General features: G+C 54.4%; 4 protein-coding genes across 4 annotated transcripts; all 4 read right to left on the reverse strand.

The window, feature by feature from the left end:
• Window positions 1–5,198: 5,198 nt before the first annotated feature.
• PHYSODRAFT_299896 (hypothetical protein) lies at window positions 5,199–6,903 on the reverse strand (the record flags this gene model as incomplete). Its single annotated transcript, XM_009527177.1, has 4 exons — window positions 5,199–5,735; window positions 5,777–6,026; window positions 6,077–6,572; window positions 6,606–6,903. The coding sequence occupies 4 exons, from the start codon at window positions 6,901–6,903 to the stop codon at window positions 5,199–5,201; spliced, it is 1,581 nt and encodes a 526-aa protein (XP_009525472.1).
• Window positions 6,904–7,171: 268 nt separating this feature from the next.
• Window positions 7,172–9,883, reverse strand: PHYSODRAFT_252187 (hypothetical protein; the record flags this gene model as incomplete). Its single annotated transcript, XM_009527178.1, has 1 exon — window positions 7,172–9,883. One exon carries the CDS (start codon window positions 9,881–9,883, stop codon window positions 7,172–7,174), a length of 2,712 nt encoding a protein of 903 aa, XP_009525473.1.
• A 450-nt stretch (window positions 9,884–10,333) lies between these two features.
• On the reverse strand, window positions 10,334–11,285 carry PHYSODRAFT_558261 (hypothetical protein; the record flags this gene model as incomplete). The annotated part of the gene is made up of 1 exon (XM_009527179.1): window positions 10,334–11,285. The coding sequence occupies one exon, from the start codon at window positions 11,283–11,285 to the stop codon at window positions 10,419–10,421; it is 867 nt and encodes a 288-aa protein (XP_009525474.1). The 3' UTR covers window positions 10,334–10,418.
• Window positions 11,286–11,511: 226 nt separating this feature from the next.
• Window positions 11,512–12,284, reverse strand: PHYSODRAFT_558263 (hypothetical protein). Its single transcript, XM_009527180.1, has one exon. It carries the CDS (start codon window positions 12,255–12,257, stop codon window positions 11,562–11,564), a length of 696 nt encoding a protein of 231 aa, XP_009525475.1. The 5' UTR covers window positions 12,258–12,284; the 3' UTR covers window positions 11,512–11,561.
• Between the last annotated feature and the right edge of the window lie 8,107 nt (window positions 12,285–20,391).

Consider the following 20,391-nt stretch of genomic DNA (forward strand, 5'->3'; position numbering starts at 1 on the left):
GACCAGCGCAGCTGTGGTCATACGCACAGAGGCCGTGGCTGGGGTACACGACGTACCTGCGGCAATGCATGTTGCGTCGCCGCCGACTCGCCGAGCATGGTCGATCACGACTGGAGTGTGTCTGCCGGAGGGCAACACCTCAATGACCACATGCAGGAGCATGCTCAGTCTGAAGGCAAAGGCCGCTGCGCGGCAGGGATCGTTGGTACGGTCTGTCGCGGATAACACTGTGCGGCGTTGGGCCAACAAGTGTCCATGACTCGGTGCCGAGATGGCTGAGTCTGAGTATGCGTACATGCCATGCCGCAACTCTGAATGCAGGACAAGCTATACGCTGTCATGGGTGCCATAGCCCGCAGACGTGGGTAACATAGTAACACGTCAAGTCACGCAGACTCAAACTGCATCCAGGCTGGTGGATGCCAAGCCCTGGTCGACGATGTTGACCCAGAGCCAAGGAAGGGTAGCTGCCCGTGCCACCGGAGTCTGCTGGCACAGTGACTCGGTGCTGCAGGGCGGCGCGAGGTTAGACGGCCGGCTGCCGCCTGACACGCCGGGTCTCAAATCGTAAGTGGGGGAGGGGATCGGAAGTGCCCTTCCTCCCGAGGTCTCTGGCATGAGACTAGCTTCGTCGTAGAAGCCAGTGTAGTGGCTGCATGGTGCAGCCACTCACGAAGTATTGCACGAAGGTGCTGGACCTGATGCATCGCTGCTCAGGTCCATGGTCACGGTGACCGATGACGAGCAACCTTGGCAGTGGCTACTGTCGCTGCTGGACCGAAGATGGCGCGCGCATCCGCAGCTGGAAGGCTGCCTCTGTCAGGCAAGGACATGGCAGCCAGTCTGCGGCTTGGTCCGCGGACGATGACATGTGTACATACGCAGCACCATGCCGCAGCGTGATGCTGTTGCTACACTGGACGCGGTACGTCTGCCGGCCAGGTAGCCATCAGTTCCGACCATGGGTGTTGCCCACGAGGGGAGAACCCGAACGTGTTGCCTTTGCGGGCATTCACAGTTGGCGCGGAATATGCCGCACCTGTAAGGCGCGAAGCCATACGTGTGCACGTGGCACATACTACCTGTGAGATAGTCGCGGTGCGTGACGCTCACTGTGCGCGTGGCGCTTGGTGCACGCGACACTTCTTGTGCACGTGGCACTTGAGGTGCACGAGGCACTTATGGCAGTCGTGGTACGTGTCATACACGACATGCCTTTGGTGTATGAGGCGGTGCCCTCGTACCCCTTGAGGTCCTGTATGGACTGTGTGCCTTGCGGTCTTGCGCGCACACCGACCTGGTGTTGGTCGCCGCGACGCAGGATGCGATCGCCGGTGACGGAGGGCAATACACCCCACACCACGATGAAGTACCCTTGCGGTACCCTGGTGTCGATGGAAGACACCTTAGCGTCGGCGACGTGATGGCTGTGACGCGCTGCAGGGCTTTAGACAAGTCCGCCGCGTTGATCTGTATGATGAGCGGGTTGCTTGAAGCAGCCATGGTCGCTCAAGTAAACACGACGTTGAAGCATGACGCTTCATGGCTGTGGTCAGCGCTTGACTATAGCCCATGGGTCGAGCCGACGTATTCGGCCGACCGGCACACCGTGCTGTGACGAGCGGGGCCCTGTCGGGCCGCTGTCACGGCCGGAGATGAGTAGCACAGCTCTCTCCATGGTTACGCTACGCGCTGACCGGAAAGGTGCTGTCCCTCGCGGGGGGCACTGCAGCACGAACGTGCCAGCGGGGCCCGAGGGTCATGCGACGCCAAGAGCTGGTTGTCTACGAGGGACACCGCATGTTTGGAGGCACATGCATCCCGTGCCGAGGCACTCTGCGCCTGCTAGCGCTGTGGATACGGTCACTAAAGGCGTCGGCTTTGCGGCCAACGTCGCCGAGGGCAGGGGAATGCCGCGCGGGGTGCCCGCTGCGGGCACAAGTCGCTGTGGGTGTGACAGTGAGGCGCGCCAGCTTTGCGGCGGCGGTGCCCGAGAATCCGACCTTTGGGTGTTCGGATTCTCTCGAAGTTGATTGGAGAATCAGATGTGATTCTCAGATAAGTGGAGGAGGATGTAACGGGGACCCCGTTACAGGGTACAATCAAGTGTACCCATTACATGAAGAGTGACGGGTGTCACTCTCCCGAGTACATGGTACATGGTACCAGTAGCTCAGCAAGCCAACCATTTGAGTTTGTGTGGGCTTTTGTATAGTTAACTTGTAGTTTGTATTAAGACTAAGTTAACCTCTACCAAAACACAGTCAGTCTTATAACCTACTCCTTTGTAGCAAACCGTTCCCTTTGAGGCCGGGAACTGGTGAACTGCTGTTCACCTGGATAGTAATATCCACACGCACTTCCTCTGTGCATTGTGCTGTGTGACCCCGTCACACGTCCTATGTGATGGCCACGAACCCTACGTTCGGGTGCCGCACGCGCCACATCGAATTGAAGTGGCACTACGTGCGCGAGCAAGTGCGCAAGAAGGAGCTGTACATGCTGAAGGTGCGATCCGAGGACAACCCCGCGGACCTCTTCACGAAGCCTCTGGCGAAGGTCAGATTCGAGAGATTGGCATGTGCACGCGGAAGGAGCAAGGCTAGCTAAGTTTGGTTTGTCGGCCATGAAGCTGCAAGCTACAAGGTAACGGCAAAGGGAGGGCTGTTGGAAAACACTGCAAGTTGCTGCTGTTGAAGTTGCAGGGAACTGCTGCTGGAGCAGATACGGGGCGAGGCAGTTGAGGTAGTGTAGACTAACGGTCGCCTGCATGTCTAGGAGAGAGGGAGAAGGAGTTTGGCTGAGGTAATTCCCCAGAAGACCTCCAAGTGAACAAGTTGCATTTTGTGTGTCTGTGAGCTTTGTGGTGCCGCATTCCAACAGCCAATAGTGGTGAAACACCAAGTCCTGTGACAGCAACGCAGCGATGTGTGGGGGCTGCGGCCAGCTCGGTCATAATGCACGGGCATGTTCAGGCGTTGTATCAAGTGCCATTGAAGGGTGATTGGAGGTCAAAACGAAGAGTGCTATCAATTATTAGATAGTGCCATCATTTGGTAAATGCCCCTCCCGGTCTCATACCGGTGCAGCAGTGTGCGCACTTCAACATGGTCACCATCGTCTGCGATATGTGTGCACCAATGTCACGTGATTGGTCGAAAATGCTTGTGGTGCCAGAAAGTCGTCACCCTTTTCTTCCTCGAGACAGCTCGCTTCCTGCGGCAATCATTCCAGCACAACCAACCCACCAATCAGCGCGTTTTCCTCGCCTCCAAAATGAAACAGTTCCCTTCTTGTAACCCAAGAACATCATTTGTCTAGATTTATCAAATAGTGCCATCATCTGGCAAAACCCTATTTCTCCGTTGGAGTTACTTCAGCTGCAGCCGATTGTCATTCCCCAAAATCTGTCAGACAATGAACCCATCATCCTGTAAAGAGTCAGACATAGCGTCCGACATTTTCTGAAAAACGAGTTTTTTTTTTCACTGTATAGACGGTGGCAAATCTCGATTCGCCCAGAAAATGTCAGACATAAATACAACCGCAATGGAAATACAGCAACATTGGGGCTATAGTGTTTTACTGGTACTGTTATGGCTCTGGGCTTGGTCCATTAAAATAACTAGGCCCAAAACACAGTCGATGTCTGCTGGCGGACCATTTACCAGAGCTCCGACTGCCGCTTTCGGGTATGACGCGTCAAAACTAGAAAAAACAGTTTGTTGCGCGTTTTGGTGACGCTGCTGCGCGCTCCCGGAAAAACCACGAGCGCACCTTAAGACCACGTTGACTAGGGCTCCTTCCTTGCATGCAAAATTCTAGCTGCGGGAGTCTATGTCACCTGGCTTGCCACGCTCAGCGAAGAGACGCTGGTAGATTTGAGTGACGCCGCTATTGACACGCTCAGTGTGGCCTATTCAATCTGTTTGAACGTCGGGTGGACGACGAGCAAGACGTTAGCGACGAAGGGCCCAGGGAACCAGCTAGTTAAGGGTGCGCGTAAATGGTTCCAGCGAGCTCTATAGTTTATACAGAGGTTTGCGCGATGGTTGATCTTATTCATATAGTGTTCATATAGCGGTAATTCCTCGCGTAGCTGAGGACTTCGAACTTCCCGATCACCTCGTCATGTCTGGGGTGGGGCAATAAAGACGAACAGGGAACAGCTAACCGCCCCTTTATGGACGCAATATGCATGCATCTTACAAAACAATGAAGTAAACTTCGGTATCAATTGGTGTACCTTGAGAACGACGCTGCCCTAAAACTCCGCTGAACTACAGTGTTGCAGTGGACCGATAGAGTGCATACATCACGCAACCGACATTGCGGCCGCTTGAGGCTGGTCAGGTGTAGGCAGGCTGCTGCGAGAAACTTGCTGCAGAAGAGGCACAAATCATTAGATTGGTGCGAGCTATTATTCGTCACAAACAGATGAAGCCTACTTACGATAAGTATATGTAGCTGCCGCTTGGTCCTCGTTCGCGGGCATTAAGCCTTCTAATCACCGAGGGTTTCTCTAAATTTATATCATGATTTGCTATGTCTGCCGATTGTCCGACAATTTCCGTCTAAGAATCATTATATATTTTCACGTCGACAATTACTCGATGTTTTTGTTTCATTTCTGAACTGACCCACAGTAACGCCATTTTTTTTCTTATGCCTGTTCGTTGGGTACTTGCCTCATCAGCTTAGCCGTAGTTAGTTTTCAATGTAAACCATATTTTTCTAGTTTCGACACGAACGCACGAGTTCTCTGACAACGACAATATCCGTAACGCAAAAGGCCGGCAGACAAAGCCACGCAGGTTCGAACAGTAGACTTCGTCTCATACGCTTTTGTGTACTTTGTCATTAAGTGAGTTTTAAGGGCGATATATGCTATGTCAAAAGTGTTTTTTTCGAGTTACATTAGAATCGCCAAGTGTTGAACCACGCAGCAGTGTACAATAACACAATTACAATGACGATGATTCTTCTAGCAAGTCTGCTTGACGTCGGCGCCTATATCAGCGACTCAGTAGGAGATGCCCCAGCATGAAGTGTCAGTACGAATACTGGTCCACCACCCAGGCCTCCAATCAGCCATTAGAACGTCAAACGCCGTGTACACTACGCTAAGCAGACCGTTTTGTAAGCAGAGCTTTACTCCACCCAAGATTCAAGACCAAAAACGAGGTTCATCAAGTAATTTATGCCAACTCAAGGGCGTTAAACTCCATTCTATACTGCTCGACGAGGTTGGCTATGTCCCGATTAGGATGAGTAACGAAACCCCTTGCTTCGCGACACCATAGGCATGTCTGCAATATGTCGACTGCGGCTTTGGAGAAAGTCTTTCCACAACAAGCAGCGATGACAGGGGATTCGAACAAGCAGTGTGTGATCGGACATGTTAGCATCTCCTCCCGTTGCTGGAGCACGATCCGGTGGTATTGTCGAGCGTTGTGTGCTTGTTGAGCAAGTTGTTCGCATTGCATGGAGAATGTGTCTTGCTGCTCACATAGTCGCCGGGCAAACTCCTGTTCTTGCTGGTTCAACCGTTGTTCAAGCTCAACGAGTTGCGTTGCAGTCTGGGGACTACTCACACTACGAAGATCGGTGACAGCTCGCGCAAGTTCCTGGATTTGCTGCTGGAGGCTCGACAGCTCGACATCAGCAGCTTGGTTTGTTGAAATTGCCTCCAAACTATTTCCATTGCTTCCAGGATCGTCGCGAGGAATCTGTCTCTGTTCTCAAGAGCTGGATGGTTTTGCTCCTTGAGAAATACCAAGCTTTGCAATGCCTCGTCCAACGGCTTCACTTGCACGCCATCCGGGTATTTTTTCAACAGCTCCGAGAAAACGTCGCCCAATGAATCGACCCAGGCGTGCACCTCAATTTGCCACTGCTGTGCTAGCAGCACCTCGAGCATGCCCGTGTACGCCGCCTTTCCACTGGTATCCAAGCCATTATCACCCATCACGAGAACAAGTGTCTTGGGAGTGTCGGTGTCTGCTGATATGAGTTGAGCAAGAAATCTGTATGAATCTCCGGCGCGTTTAGTCTAGGCTGTTTCTTTGTCGCCCACTGCAGACTCATCAAGGCTTGCACTAATAGGGGGTGCGAACTGTGATACACCGCCATTTGGCGCTTCACCTTCAAAAGATCACCGCCACAGACCCGGAGCGTCAGTTTCCGGAAATCTATTCGCAATTCTCGCGATGACGAAGCTTGGGGGACTTCCCGGTAGAGCGACGTGCTGTTGGATAGCGTATCGGAGATGTTGTCCAGATCCATAATAACGAAGCGCTCGAAATTATCCGCAGGTGGCATCGCTTGAGAGCTCTGTTGTGCATCCTCTTGGTTTGGTGACTCTGCAGAAGCGACCGATGCGGGTCGAAGAAACCCCTTCATCAGTCGGTCCAGGTAAACATTGTGAAATCTGGATGAGAAACCAGCTCGGAGCCTATTCACGGTCTCCATATTGCTGCGCCGCAAACAAAAAAGCTGGACCCGCCAATTCGCAGCAATATACGCTTCCAGAATCTTCACCGTCGATTTCCTCAGTTTCCCCAACGCAAGCACTAAAGTTTTCGTAGGTTTTCCCTCGCACCTACCAGCTTCTGCTAGGTTGCGCTTCAGCATTTCCTCAAGCGTCTGCCGCTTCCTTCTTGTGCTCCATCCAGCTGCAGAAACTAAGCGCTCGTCAACATCATCTGACTCGCGGAAAACGCCTCGTTGACATGCCACGACCGCATCTCGGCCTGAAAGGAGTATGGCCAACTTGGCAAAATCGACCGGAGATGGACAGATCGGGTCGTCAGTGCCGAATACAGCGGGTTGAAGCCGGAGGTGTTCACGCACAGCTGAGTGTAGATCGTCGAAGTCAGCAAATAAGAAGCGCGTTTGCGGCATAACGCACAGAGGGTGGCCGTACAAACCGGGTCGGGCGGTGGGAGGCAAATACAAATGAAGTCTGGCCTGCAAGATGAAAATGGCTTAGTCGTAGCTGCAGCATCGCATCCGTTTCTCGTTATGCTAGTCCCCGTTTTGGCAACGCCCATTTTGGTACCAACAACTAGCGAAACACACATCCCATGTTGCAAGCTGAAGAAAATAATAGGAAATATTTGGGTGGCCAAAGGTTTATTTTGACAACCAAGGATATCTTCGTATCGGTACCTCATTCCGACTTCTTGTTTTCGTCCTTTTTGTCCTTGTTCAGCTCCGCCAACCGCGTCTGCTGGCTAATAGGCTTAGCTGGCTTGTTGAGCGGTTCCACAGGGGCCGAAGGGGCCTCAAGTTGCACATTAGTCGCATCAATAGCAGCGCCTGCGCCACTATCCGGGTCGCGAGCTAAGATCGAAGCCGGCCTGAATGCCTCGATCATCGCTGGTTGCTGGTAAACTCCATCCAAGAAATCGTACGTATCATTCTTGCGCTCTTCGTCAACGTCGCAGCACTGGTCCAGCGGTAGGTTCTCAGCGGCTCGCTTCAAATGGGATAGATCGACAGCGTACCAATGGAAGACAAGCGTGATGAAAGGAAGCATCGTCGTGAGTACGATCGGCCCGTACCCAGCCGATTTCAAGGACAGTAGTCCGATGAGCGTACACTGGGCGATGATGAGGGCGCCAATGACGAACGAGTACAACGGAGGCCAGAATACACCCATGGAGTTGGTCGATGCCCAGCGCGAGCTGTTCACGAAGAAGAAACAGCGCTTATACGAGAGCTCGGACACCGCGAAGAACATTGCGCCAAAGTAGCCCACAAGTGGCGCGATGGGAGCGAACACCACGACAAACAAGAAAACAAGATACTGCTGCGCCAAATTCATAGGAGTATCGAGATCCGTCTGGTAGTTCACGGGGCAGAGGCCCATCCAGTCTCGAGGCTGCGGGAGCTTCACATGCATCGGGGCAAAGAGGTGGTACGCAGCCGAGATCGCGACAGGCGATACGCGCAGCAGAAAGACCGACATGTCGACACAGAATTGCGTGATAATGAAGGTGATGAACATCATTGACTGGTTCGCGATCGTGTTGCCGAGAAAGAAGAAAAGCATGCGCGGCTGATCCAGGAAAACCATGAACTCGGTGATGATGGATCCCGCGAGAGCTGACACGAAGAACATTTGGAAGGCTTGGAAAAAGCACAGCTTTGTGAAGCGGCTGGCTTCCACTTCCGATATCGACAAGTGACCCTCCTGGGTCGATAGCAGTTTGAAAATCACATTTGCCAGGCCGTTCATCGCCGAATAAACCAACGGCGCAGTTTGCTGCAGCACAATGAGAAGCCACGGGTTTTTCTCCAGGAATCCGCCAAGCCACGGGAACAGGTGCTGCAACTCATCGACACTTGCCATGGAAGCAACAAAAGCTGTCGGCACAGTCCAGAAGCACCCGATCAAGAGAGAAACCCCCATTGAGATAAGTTTCCACTTCGCCTTGATCTTGTGGGGAAGCCCAAAGTTTTTCCACTGCACGTCACGGATATTGGGGGCAGGAAGCACAACCATTCGGCGAGGATTCTCCACCTGAAGTAATTGCTGAGCTGCTTGGGCCGACCGGATACTACGAAAGCTCACGAAGGCGCAGCTTCGCATCACATTGGAGCGTTTCGGTACGGGCACACTGACGTGTAGCAACGGCAGGGTCTCTTCGCCCCAGTGCCGGTCATCCATCGAGCTCTTAGTTCTGCGCAGCTTCTCCGCCAAGTCAGTCAGGGCAGAAAACCCACGAGGGGCGGCACTCGTCGAACCGTACTGCTTTTGATTGGTGACTTCCTGGGCTTTCTCGGCCGACTGACGCTGTAGAATCTCGTCCCGAACGCGAACAATCTCGGCTTCGAGTTTTTGCATCTCCTCCGTGTAGTGGTCGACGGCGTCCACCTCCTTGCCGCCGCCACAGAGACCAAAGAAGCGGCGACCAATCAACTCCTTCGGTCGCTTGATGATATCATGGTCACTAGCCTTGGATTTTGCTTCTGACAGCTTGACATTTGCAGCGTACAGGTGGTACACGAGCTCCTGGCGTTTGTCCAGCAACCCTTCTAGTTCTGCACACTCGACGCCGATGTACACCGAGTGGACCGAGTCGGGGAAGAGGAAGTCCAGATACGCCTGCAGCGTCTGCGGACGCCGTTGAGCCTGGGGAAGGTCCGAGATGACAACGCTGTACTGCTGCGGGTGTTTACGCATGAGGAACTCGTGGCGGCGCTTGCGGTACACCGTGTACTCGTTGAGCAGCAGCCGCATGATGTAGACGCTGATAGCGTATGCGACCAGCACGGTGAAGTAGAGTCTCCAGTCGTCCTTGCCCACGTTGGCGATCGTGAGTCTGTCCACGACGTCCAGCTTCACCTTCCCGTCCGAGGACAGGACGTTGGCTGTGCCGTTGCCCGCATCGATCTGCTCGTCCAACATGATCATGACCATGGAGGTGAGAGCAGTGGCGTTGGCCCCTCCCGCTGCACCAGGCAGCAGCTGGCTCAAGTGGTGACGCCGCTTCTCCTGCTCCTGGGCCTCGAACACCGCCGCCGTGAAGAAATACATGGGGAAGAGCGCCAGCGAGCACGTGACGCACAGCAGCGCCACCTTGCGCCCCATCTTCATGAAGCGCAGCAGCACCCAGGCGTCCAGGCCGCACTTCTCAGCCACCTCGGCCTCGTCGATGCGCCAGAGGAAAGGCACCCAGGCCAGGAACTTGCGCTGCTTGGACTCGGGGAAGTCCGCATGGTTTTCGGGCGCGTACACGTGCGGCACGCGCGGCCGCAGCGCCTCGTACAGCAGGATCAGCACGATGAAGAGCGGGAAGTACACGGCCACGCTCGTCAAGAGCACGTTGGCCGCGGCTTGGGTCGTCACCTGCTCCGTCGTCACGTGCATGCCCATGGTCACGAGATCGCTGGATCACTTGAGCGGCGCGCGGAGGCTTGGCGAATGACCAATGAAATTGAGAAGTTCTGCAGGCATGATTTTTTACCCAGAAATCAGGTTTGTCGTATGATTTTCGTATCCATAATAATTTTTTTTTTTTTACCATCACCAGGTGGTCCTCTTGATACGACAACGTCGCCGTCGCCTTCGAGGTGCGCGGACGGATGACCTTGGACACACAGGAATCCGAATGCTCCGCTGTCTGGATCGGGCCAGGGGAGTGTTATTGTTGTCGCGAGTATGAGTGGTGAGCCCAACATGAGGATAAATATCTACACCGGCAACGTTGATGTACGGCAACACCTGGGCGAATCATGGTTAGGAGCGCGGGGGGCACGACACGAAGTGCATCGCAGCCGATTTAACTAGTTTGGTTTGCACCTTGACGAGTTCACTTCCACTTTTCAGCATGACAAAGTTGATACATTCATTAGAGCTTTACACTCGGCACACGGCGGACTATGCCAGCTTCTTCACTTGCCGCGCTGAGTTAGTTGGCAAGAGCCACGTCGCGGATCTTGCACGTCAGCGCGTACGTGTTCACTGCGTCCTGGTACTGGCATCGGATGTCGTCGCCCTCACCGCGAACCGCCTTGAGGAACTCGCGGTCCTCCGTCAGGTACATGTCGTCGCCGGGGAACTCGAGCGTCAGTTCTTCGTCGCTGTCACCCTGCAGCACCTTGAGCGTCGGCGTCTCCGAGTACGGCTTGACCACGCCGATACGCAGGCCGTCCACCATGATCTCGAGCGATGCGTCGTACGCCTCGCCCTGCAGCAGCGCGCCGTGCACCAGGTTGCCGAGCGCGCCGCTCTTGAAGAACCAGTTGGCCACGTGCGCGCGCGGCACTCGGTTCTCCGCCGGGATGGCCGTCTCGTCCACGGGAACCTTCTCCAGGTAGCCGATGTCGCCCGGCGTGAGGCTGGCCTTCACGCTGCGACTGTAGACGGTGTCCATGTCCACCTCGCCCACAAAGTAGCGCGAGATGTCGGCGAAGTGCGTGGCCTGCTCCACGATGGGGCCGCCGCAGTGCTCCGAGTTCCACCAGAACGGGCTCGGGATGCTAGCGTACGTGCAGTTGTAGCGCGCCATGATGCATACGGGCTTCTTGCCCTTCAGCAGCTCCTTGATCTTCTCACCAAACAGCGAGTAGCGGAACATGTAGCCCACGGACACCACGAGCTTCTTCTCCTTGCGGAGAGCTTCCACTTCCGCCGCGTACTTGGTGACCTCGTCCACAGGCGCGTTCGACAGCGGCTTCTCGAGGAACAGGTGCGCTCCTGCGCGGGGGCACTGCAGTTTCAACGGGTACTTGTAGCAGCCGTGAAACGAAGGCCTCGAGAAACGCAATGCCGTCATCGTGGCTGTCGTCAAACCGATCATCGCCCAGCCTTAAAAGAAGTCGATGGGCGACTTGCCAACAAGTGGTTTGTGCGCGCCTTGGCGAACACGGAGGTGTTCGCGGACCTGCAAGATATGGTGGGCACTGCCAAGCCTACGGCCGTGTTCGTCAGTGTGCCTTAAGAAAAAAATAGTAGTATGATGCTAGCAGCGGTACAGTACTGTAACGCCAACAACAGAAAAATCGAATAAAAGATGATCTCTTATTTACCCGACCGACATGCATGTCGGCAGCTACACATCGTGATCCACCGACAGCTTCTCCGAGAGCTCGCCTTTCTTGTCGCCCGATCGGCTACGCGGGAAAATGACAACAAGAATCACTTGCACCAGGCACAGTAAACCGCTGATGGCGTTCGGCACGAGCACGTAGTAGTCCGTCTGCATGATGCCGTAAGCGCTCCAGAGCGCACCGTTGGCAAAACCCGACACCGCCATAGGTGCCGCAATGATCTCGCAGCTCTTGGTCTTGATAACGTCGCCCATCAGGACGAGCGGCGAACCGAACATGATGATGGCCATGACGTCGGCAAAGTACCCCAGTACCTTCGCGATCGTGTCGTCGTCTTGCGTCCCCAGAAAGCGATAGAGTAGCAGAGCGATGACCAGTGCGAATACACCGCCGAAGAAGATGGAGTATCGCAGTCGACGCTCCTTCTCGTGCAGGATGAAGATGGCCGAGAAGAGAACGCCAAGCACAGCACCCAGGCAATTGACCGCTCCCACCGGAAAGAACGAGTGATCCGCGAGCGAGTAAATCACCCAGCCCATACTCTGGCCGAACATCATCGCGAGCGGGTAGAAGTTGACGCCTGCCGTACTTCGTTTCTTGTGCACCGTGTACATGCCGGGGATCATGCTGAAGAAAATGCACGCCGTCGCGATGGTGGCGAGGACGTTGATCGTCGTCTCAGCGGTATCGGAGGCCATCTTGGGTGTATGTAGCAGTGCGTGGCGGTGCAAATTGAAGAGTGTGGTGATCCGTACGGGATCTCGGTCGTGGAGTTGTTGGCGTGCCACCGCATGATGTGTGGTTTGAAGATGGAAGGAGCTGATGCATTCGAATTGGACTTCAACCACTGTCAGATGTGGACACATGCGTTATGATAGATACTGTCGTAATGATGAGTGTTTCTGGTGCGCTAAATTAGCGGCTAAGGACAAACGAGATGCCTGTTTCGGTTTTCCGTCAATTTTAATCACCCACCCATGACTTCATCTCCTTGTTAATACTGCAGTCAGGACCAGGAAGGGGAGGCAGAGTGAGGTTGGCGAGGTGTTATTGGTATCCCCGATGGCACGTGGTAAAGTTGCAGTCTAAATATGTTGCGTGTGGCTCCTGTCAGAATTACTAAACCTCAAGCTTGTGCATCCTCAAAGTATGGTAGAGTAGCCATACTTTGTATCACTCAAGGTCTCTGTTAACCCTTTTTTAACAGGCGCGGCCCCTAAGGGCTTGGTCGGGGAATGATCGTCTCAGTCTCGCTCGTCTCCGGTAAGCCTACCCCTAAGGTTAACCGACCCGATGTGGTCGGTTGGCTAGAGACCGTCTTAGTTTTGGTGTGTCAAGCTGCTCGACTCAGCACCATCACACTCGAGAACTCGCAGCCATGGAAGGCACCCTTACTGCTCCACCTGTGGGCGGCGCTGAAGACGCTGCTGAGAGAAGCGTAAGCGGCACGGACACCAACGGGAGCGGCGTCGAGAGGGCACCCCCGCAGGGTGGAGGCCGTGGTGGTCGCGGGGCAGGTCGCGGTGGTCGTGGAGGACGAGGAGCTTCGACCAGGCCAGCTGCATAATGGAGCGATGATGATGTGAGCGAGTTCTTTCGCCTCCGTTACGCAGAGTTAGCTGATAACTTCAAGAACACGAAGGACACCAAGCGCATCAAATATGCGTGGGCCGTCTTAGCACCAACACTCTCTGTTAACAAGAGCAAAGTGTTCACTGAGCAGCAGTGTCAACCTGAGATTCTGTCGAAACCACTCGTCGTAGACCGCGTCGTAAAGCATAGCCTCAAACTCTAGCGGTGTCAGGGTAAGGATGTTCTGCTTCGGGTTCGAAGTTGCCCACACAGCGGTGTGGACCGCCGTCGCGAGAGCCCCCGTGGTCGCAGCAACTGCAGCAACGATGCTTTCGCTCTGCACCATCGAAACGCAGTGAAGACGCTCGTCTCCAAAGTGAGACTGGTGATTTAGTCGTCTCAGATTGGTCAGTCTGGAGACGATGAACCTAGCCGATCGAGCTAATAACTGGCCAATCAAAAATAAGAAAAAATGTCGCCACATTGTCTAAGACGATCGAAAGCCGAGACGAGCGTTCCCCGACCAGGCCCTAACGGTGTACATCATTACCGAGCAACCGATAAATTCGTTTTGGCCTGTACTGATCGGATTAGAGCCATACTTTGGTACATGATAAACCAATACCAAAAAAAAGTTATTGGAGCGCTTCAGCGCGGAAGCCCCACTGCTTCACCAGCATTTACGCTCTACTGCATGATGCCATACTTACATGTAGTCACCGCTTTCACTGCATGATTTCTCAACGCAAAAGGTCATGCTGAAAAATTACCTGCACAATAGATTATCTCGTGGATAACTCCGCGCGCAAATCTTTGGAGAGGGATGTCTGCGCAGCGAGGTTCCAAGGGGAGAATCTAGGGAGCGCCCATTACGGAGCGCCCGTGTGCAGAGCACGAACCTACAGCTGTAGCCATGACATACGATATTGACAGCGGAGTTGAAGCAGCGAATCTTACAGACGTATCTTACCCTTGCTCGCGTCATTATGTGTCGTTCGACCATGATGATACGTGGCAATATCGAGTGGCGTTTGCCATCGATATCATGGGAACTCTAAGAAGGACTTGATGTATTTTATTAGTGGTGGATCAAATCTTACCACACGTCCGATCTATCTTCAGTTCACGGAGGAGAAGCGAAGAAGAAACCGTTGGGCCCACAGTAAAAATAAATGCCGCGGCATTCCTAAATAACTAGTAACCACCCACCGCCAAGCGGCCGCCAAAGACCACTTTCCAAACACTCGCGCATTGCAAAGGCCCCATCTATCAATTCTACGTCGGCGTCCGGATGGCACACCCATCGCTAGACAAAGAGTACACCTCCGCCGCTTGTGTATCCGTCGGAACAAGATGCGGAAGCAGCTATGCACGAGTGGATGAAGCGTCACAAGATAAACGTCTCTCGAAAGCGGGTCAAGAAAAACGAAGCGGGGGAAATTGTTGAGCGTGGATTCGCTTGTGATCGAGCTGGACGACCGAAGAACACACGCAACCTCACGGGGGCCGATCGGGTGCGCAAGATGTGTCGGTCCAAATCCATCAACTGCAAGATGCGCATTAGGATTGTCGCTGTCGACCCGGGTCAGCCTTCCGGCTCATGGCGAATCGCGTACACACGTGACGGTAGCCACACGCACAACCACCCACCCTCGTTCGACGTCCGAGTCCACGTCGCACATCGCCAGCGAGACGCTCGGCGTACGACTCAAGTCGAGCTGACCCAGACGGATCTCGTGAGCGTTCAGTCGGAAGCTGGCGTGTCCACATCTCGAATATACGCCACCATGTTGGCAAGGGATGAAGACACGCTGGTTATTCCAAAGGATATCACCAACGCCAAAGGCAAGGCTCGCTCGGAGATTTTGGCTTCGAGTACCACAGTGAAGGCTCTATTTGAATTGCTCGAGGCCATGAATTTCCACTACAGCTACGAGGTGGACTCTGCCAACCGCCTACAGTACTTATTGTGGGCTCCCCTGGAAACTACCAACTTGGCGCGCTACTTCATGGGCATACTTGTCATTGTCTGCACCTACAAGACAAAGAAGTACCGCATGCCCCTATTCAACGCCATCATAGTCACGGGGATGAACACGGTACTCCCGCTGGCGCAGATTTGGATCCCTGGCGAAACTGAACCAGACTACACGTGGGCGTTATCAAAGCTGCGAGACTTACTGGTTGCCAACTCGATTCCGATGCCCCGCGTGATCCTGACGGACCGCGAGCTGGCTTGCACAAACGCAACGGAGACTGTGTTTCCCATGTCGGCAAAACTTCTGTGCCAGTGGCATATCAACCGTAATGTACTCGCGCAGGCGCAGAAGAAAATTCGACGTGCAGAACTCGGTGGTCATCGGCAAGAAGAAGAAGAAGAGCTTTGCCACCGGTATATTCATGGCTAAGTTCTACGAAACGGTCGCGTCAGAGATGGAGGAGGAGTTCAACACAAGGAGTGCTGGACTTCGTGATCTGTCGAGCAGTATGGGGAAATATCTCGACAAGGAGTGGTGGCCGTACAAGGAAAAAACTGTGAAGTGCTGGACTAACCGCTTCAGTCATTTTGGTACCCTGAGTACGTCAACGGTCGAAGGCACTCATGCCTCTATGAAGCGCTGGCTGGATAATTCAAGGGGGATCTGCTTAAAGTGTTCATGCAGCTTCTACCATGGTGGATCGGAGCTGCTCGTCGCATCAGCTTCCAAACGGCCAATGACACGAATGTTATCCCTATTCTATTCAGAGGCGACGATCGCTTCTCAGCTGTGGTGCAGATCATCAGCGTATGGGCGCTGACCCAGACAACCGAGCTGTGGAACAAAGCGCGCAAAATCGTTGTCCATGGACTGGAGCGCAGCACCTGCGATGGATCGTTTCGTAGGGTTCATGGCAGGCCTTGTATCCACGAGCTGATGGCAATTATTGATTCGGATGGCTGGGTCAAGCTGACACCTGACCCCTTTGATAAGCACTGGTGGCTTCCCGAGGTGCTTAGCGAGAGGAGCGAGAGGGTCCTAGAACGCGCCACCCTTCCGAAGATAGGTCATTCCTTGAGGCCCCGGCTTCACCAAGCCGGACATGGTGAGCACAGTACGCGGAGGGAGCCGTCCCGTTTTGAAATCGATGCCCGGCCACTCAATGCACTGGGCGCACAAGAACGAAGTTCAACCCCTTTTCAAGCTCTCCTAAACGACGAGGAGTTTGAGCTCCTTTCAATCCAAGATCTCCTGCTACCTGACCGAAATGAGGAATTCCAGCGGATTTCGATCCCACCACGTTCGTGGGCATACGCAGGCCTTCGTTCTCTGAATTAGTAGACGGGAATTCCGGGCCGGTTGCTCTACATTAGTCGATATTTGCATTAAGCTTCAATAATGATATTTTCCATTCATGCACTTCCTGTAATGGGCCTACTTTGGCTCACTACTACGGCTTACACGTATGCGCACGTGTATGAGGAAGCGTAGGTTTCTTTTACTTGAGTTAAGTATACTCGAGATCCACGAGTATACTTTAAACAAGATAAAGACTCCAAGTAGCGTGTTTTGGTAAAAGATGAGAACTGCTATATGTGTTTTATGTTTCTGACTTCCTCTAAATGTAATATTCTAAACTAGGAATCTGCCAACGGCTGGTTGGCAGGATTCTGCTAACATGCAAGTCACTCATTGGCTAAAAGATGCTGCTTTCAGCCAATAGAAATCCTAAATGTGTATGGACCACCCGTCGTGGTGGTCATAAATGTATGTAGCCATTGGTGTGCCTTACACCAAGGTCGAGGAAGTGTTCGAACCTCTAACAGACATCGCATCTGTTAGAGTAACAAGTGACTGTTGCCACTTGTGCGTGTAACCCCGTTACACCATCCCCCCGTCAAGGTTAGACGTGCCGGTCCCGGCACGTCAACCACCATTGACCGCTTGGTCAATGCGTGACGTTGAAGAGAGCGCGCTCGTAATGAAACGAGCGCGTCGAAGTTGAAGACCGCTGGCGCAGCAGCGAGAACCTCTCTGCTGCTGAGTAGCATGTGCGGCAACGTGCGAAGTGCGTCGCTGCCGCGGGGGCAGGTACCTATATCTGCCCTCAAAGTGTGCTGTTAACAGCGCTCGTATTACTTTCCAGCGTGTAGCGCATGGTGGGCTTCGTGCGCCCTCACCAAGTTCGGGACGTCTTCGAGCAAGACGTTCCGCGGCTCCCATGTATCTTGGCTGGGAGGGAATCCTCTCCAACGGATACGAAAACGAACCGGTTGCCTGTTCGTTCTCGGGATACTGTGACCAACAATCCGCTCAACTATCCATCGAGTTGAGCCGTGTGCGTCACGAATTGGCGGTGGTGGTGGTGGAAACACGCCCCGTGTGTGGTCAACTTGGTGTTGACCCTGATCTCGCGTCTCCCCACGACCAAGTCCCGGTCGTGGAGTAGTTCTAGAGCGCTGGGTTCGGCGCTCTGAAGTTTCCTCAGGTTGCGGCGGCCTCCCAGGCCGCCTCGATCGTTCCGGCCGAGCTGGACCATTAGCTCGACCCGCTGCTCCAGCGCGACTTCGCGCTGGAGAGGATGACGGCTTCCGCCGAGTCTTCTGTGGTTCAGCCGAGCCAGGTGGCTCGTGCTGCCGGTATGGCTTCAGCTGCCCGACGTAAAAGGTCGGATGGAGGCGCATGCAAGATGGAATATCTAGCGTGTAGGCGTTGCCGTGCCGTGCCAGCACAGTGACCGGCCCGATGAAGCGCGGAGCGAGCTTGCTCGCCCCGAAGTCGGAAACTGCATGTTTAGGCAGGTTTTGAGTAGCCAACAAAACCAATGAACCCTTCTCGAATTCATTTGTGTTGCCCCTACCAACATTGTCTGCGTTCAGCTTCTGTCGATCAACAGAAGCTGCAATCGCGTCTTGGACAAACCGAATGACGGCTTGTCTGCGCTGCACGAAGTTGATTGCGTCCGAGCTGAACTCGTTCAGCTCGTTTCCAGCAGTAGGCCCGGCCTCTGCGTTCGTCTTCGCGGTGTCTGTGCCCTGCACAGACCCGTTCTTCTTCTTCTTCTTCTTCTTCTTCTTCTTCTTCTTCTTCTTCTTCTTGTCAGTGTCTGTGCCCCGCACGGACACGTTGTTCGTGCGCTTGTCGGCGTCTGTGCCCTGCACAGACGCGCGGTTCTCGGCTTTGCTTCGTGTCGTTGCGGCTGACACTGTGCAAGTGTCAGCGGCATTCCGTAGCTGCTGCGTTGCAGTCGGAGATCCCCCACTTAAGGAAGGAGCCACCATCCCGAGTAGACTCGGGAGGCGTGGGTGCCTCATGGCATTCACGTAGAACGGTGTATGCCCAGTCGAGGCATGCACCGAGTTGTTGATGGCGAACTCCGCCATCGGCAGACACTCGCTCCAGTGTTGGAACGAGTGAGCGTAGCTCTTAAGCACGTCTACGAGCACGCGGTTCACGCGCTCGGTCTGCCCGTCCGTCTGCGGATGGTCCGCAGTCGACATCGAAAGTTGACTCCCAAGAAGTGTAAACACTTCTTGCCAAAGGTGTGCAGTGAAGCGCGGGTCCCGATTCGACACAATGTCGATTGGCATGCCATGGTGTTCAAACACCACGTCAACGAATAGACGCGCCGTCTGCTTCGCAGTCACTTCAGCGGGTACCGCAGCAAGATGTACCATCTTACTGAAGCGGTCAACAAAGACCACAATGCCCGTGTTCCCCTGGCTGTCCGGGGGAAGACCGAACACGAAGTCCAAAGACAAGGACTGCCAACACTCCCGTGGAGTCGGTAGTGACTGCAAGGGAGCCTCACGAAAGGCGCAGGCTTCACACATTGACAAACCTCGCAAGCACGGACGTACTTGCGTACCCATTTATACTGGTGGGCCGAGTAGAAGTCTCGTGTGAGAAGAAGGTGTGTCTTCTCACGGCCCGGATGCCCCGCAGTCGGTGCATCGTGATACTCATACATGATCCTGAGTCGCAGGTCATGGTCATTGGGCACGACAACGCGTTCCGCGTTGTCGTCGACTGCACTGTAGAGTAATAACCCATCGAGCACCCGATAACGGTGTGCACGAGCACGAATATGCTTCGGTAGCTTCTGACGGGCTTTGTCAGAAGGCGCTGAGCCGTAGGCCAGCAAGAGCTTCGCGTCCGCGTCGTGCGCGTGTGCGACCTTCACGGCGTCCAACAGTGACGACGTTGGGGTGCTCGATCGCATGGCGTCAATGGCATTGACGTCGGCATCAGTCGTGGCGTAGTCAGGTCGACGCGAGAGCGCGTCGGCCACCACATTGAGTCTTGCGGGTTTGTACTCAACCCGGAAGTTATACTCTGCGAAGAATGAGAGCCATCTCGCCATCCGTTGCGAGATGTGCGGCGACTTCACAGCCGTCCGCAGCGACGCGTGGTCCGTATAGACCACGAACGGTTTGCTTCCGAGTAGATACACTCGGAACTTCGCGAGTGCGTACTTCATGGCAAGGAGCTCCTTGTCATGTACCGGGTAGTTGCGTTCAGCTGACTTCAGCTGACGCGATTGGTAGTAGACGACACGATCACAGCCCTCGTGATCGTGCTGCATCAACGCACATCCGATTGCGAAGTCGGATGCGTCACACACAACGTGGAATGGGCGATCTTGGTCGGCATCCGCCAAGATCGGCGCCTCAGTCAAGCCCCGCTTGACTGCATCGAAGGCCTGCTGACACTCAGCAGTCCAAACCCACTCGGCGTCCTTCGTCAGGAGCTGTGACAGCGGGCGTATCATGCCCGCGTAGTCCTCCACGTACTTGCACAAGTACGTGGCCAAGCCAAGGAACTGCCGCAGTTCCTTGACGTTCGACGGCGTCAGCCACTCATTGATCACTCTGACCTCCTCAGGGTCAGGGCGGACACCGTTCTTCCCAACGAGACACCCGAGCACGGGTATCTCGCTCGCCCCGAAGATGCACTTCTTCAGGTTCGCATAGAGCTTGTGCTTGCGCATGAGCGCAAGCTGCTTCCGGAGATGCACCTTGTACATCTCAACATCACTCATCCTGTCCGCAGCCCGGCTGTGGACGAACACATCGTCGAAGTAGCACGGTGCGAAGTCGCGCACCAAGCGCAACAAGTGCGTCACGCACCTGTTGAAGGTCGCAGGGGCGTTCTTCAGACCCTGCGGCATCACTAGCCACTCCCAGAGTATGCCGCTCGGCGTGCTCACAGCCGTGAGAGGGATATCGCTCTCACGCATGAGGATCTGATAGAATCCATCGCGCAGATCATGAGCATTGTA

Source organism: Phytophthora sojae (assembly GCF_000149755.1).
Source record: "Phytophthora sojae unplaced genomic scaffold PHYSOscaffold_3, whole genome shotgun sequence".
NCBI classification, from domain to species: domain Eukaryota; phylum Oomycota; class Peronosporomycetes; order Peronosporales; family Peronosporaceae; genus Phytophthora; species Phytophthora sojae.

Bases quoted from the DNA above. Each gene is read 5' to 3' on its own strand.
- PHYSODRAFT_558263 (XM_009527180.1), bottom strand. From the start codon at position 12,257: ATGGCCTCCGATACCGCTGAGACGACGATCAACGTCCTCGCCACCATC.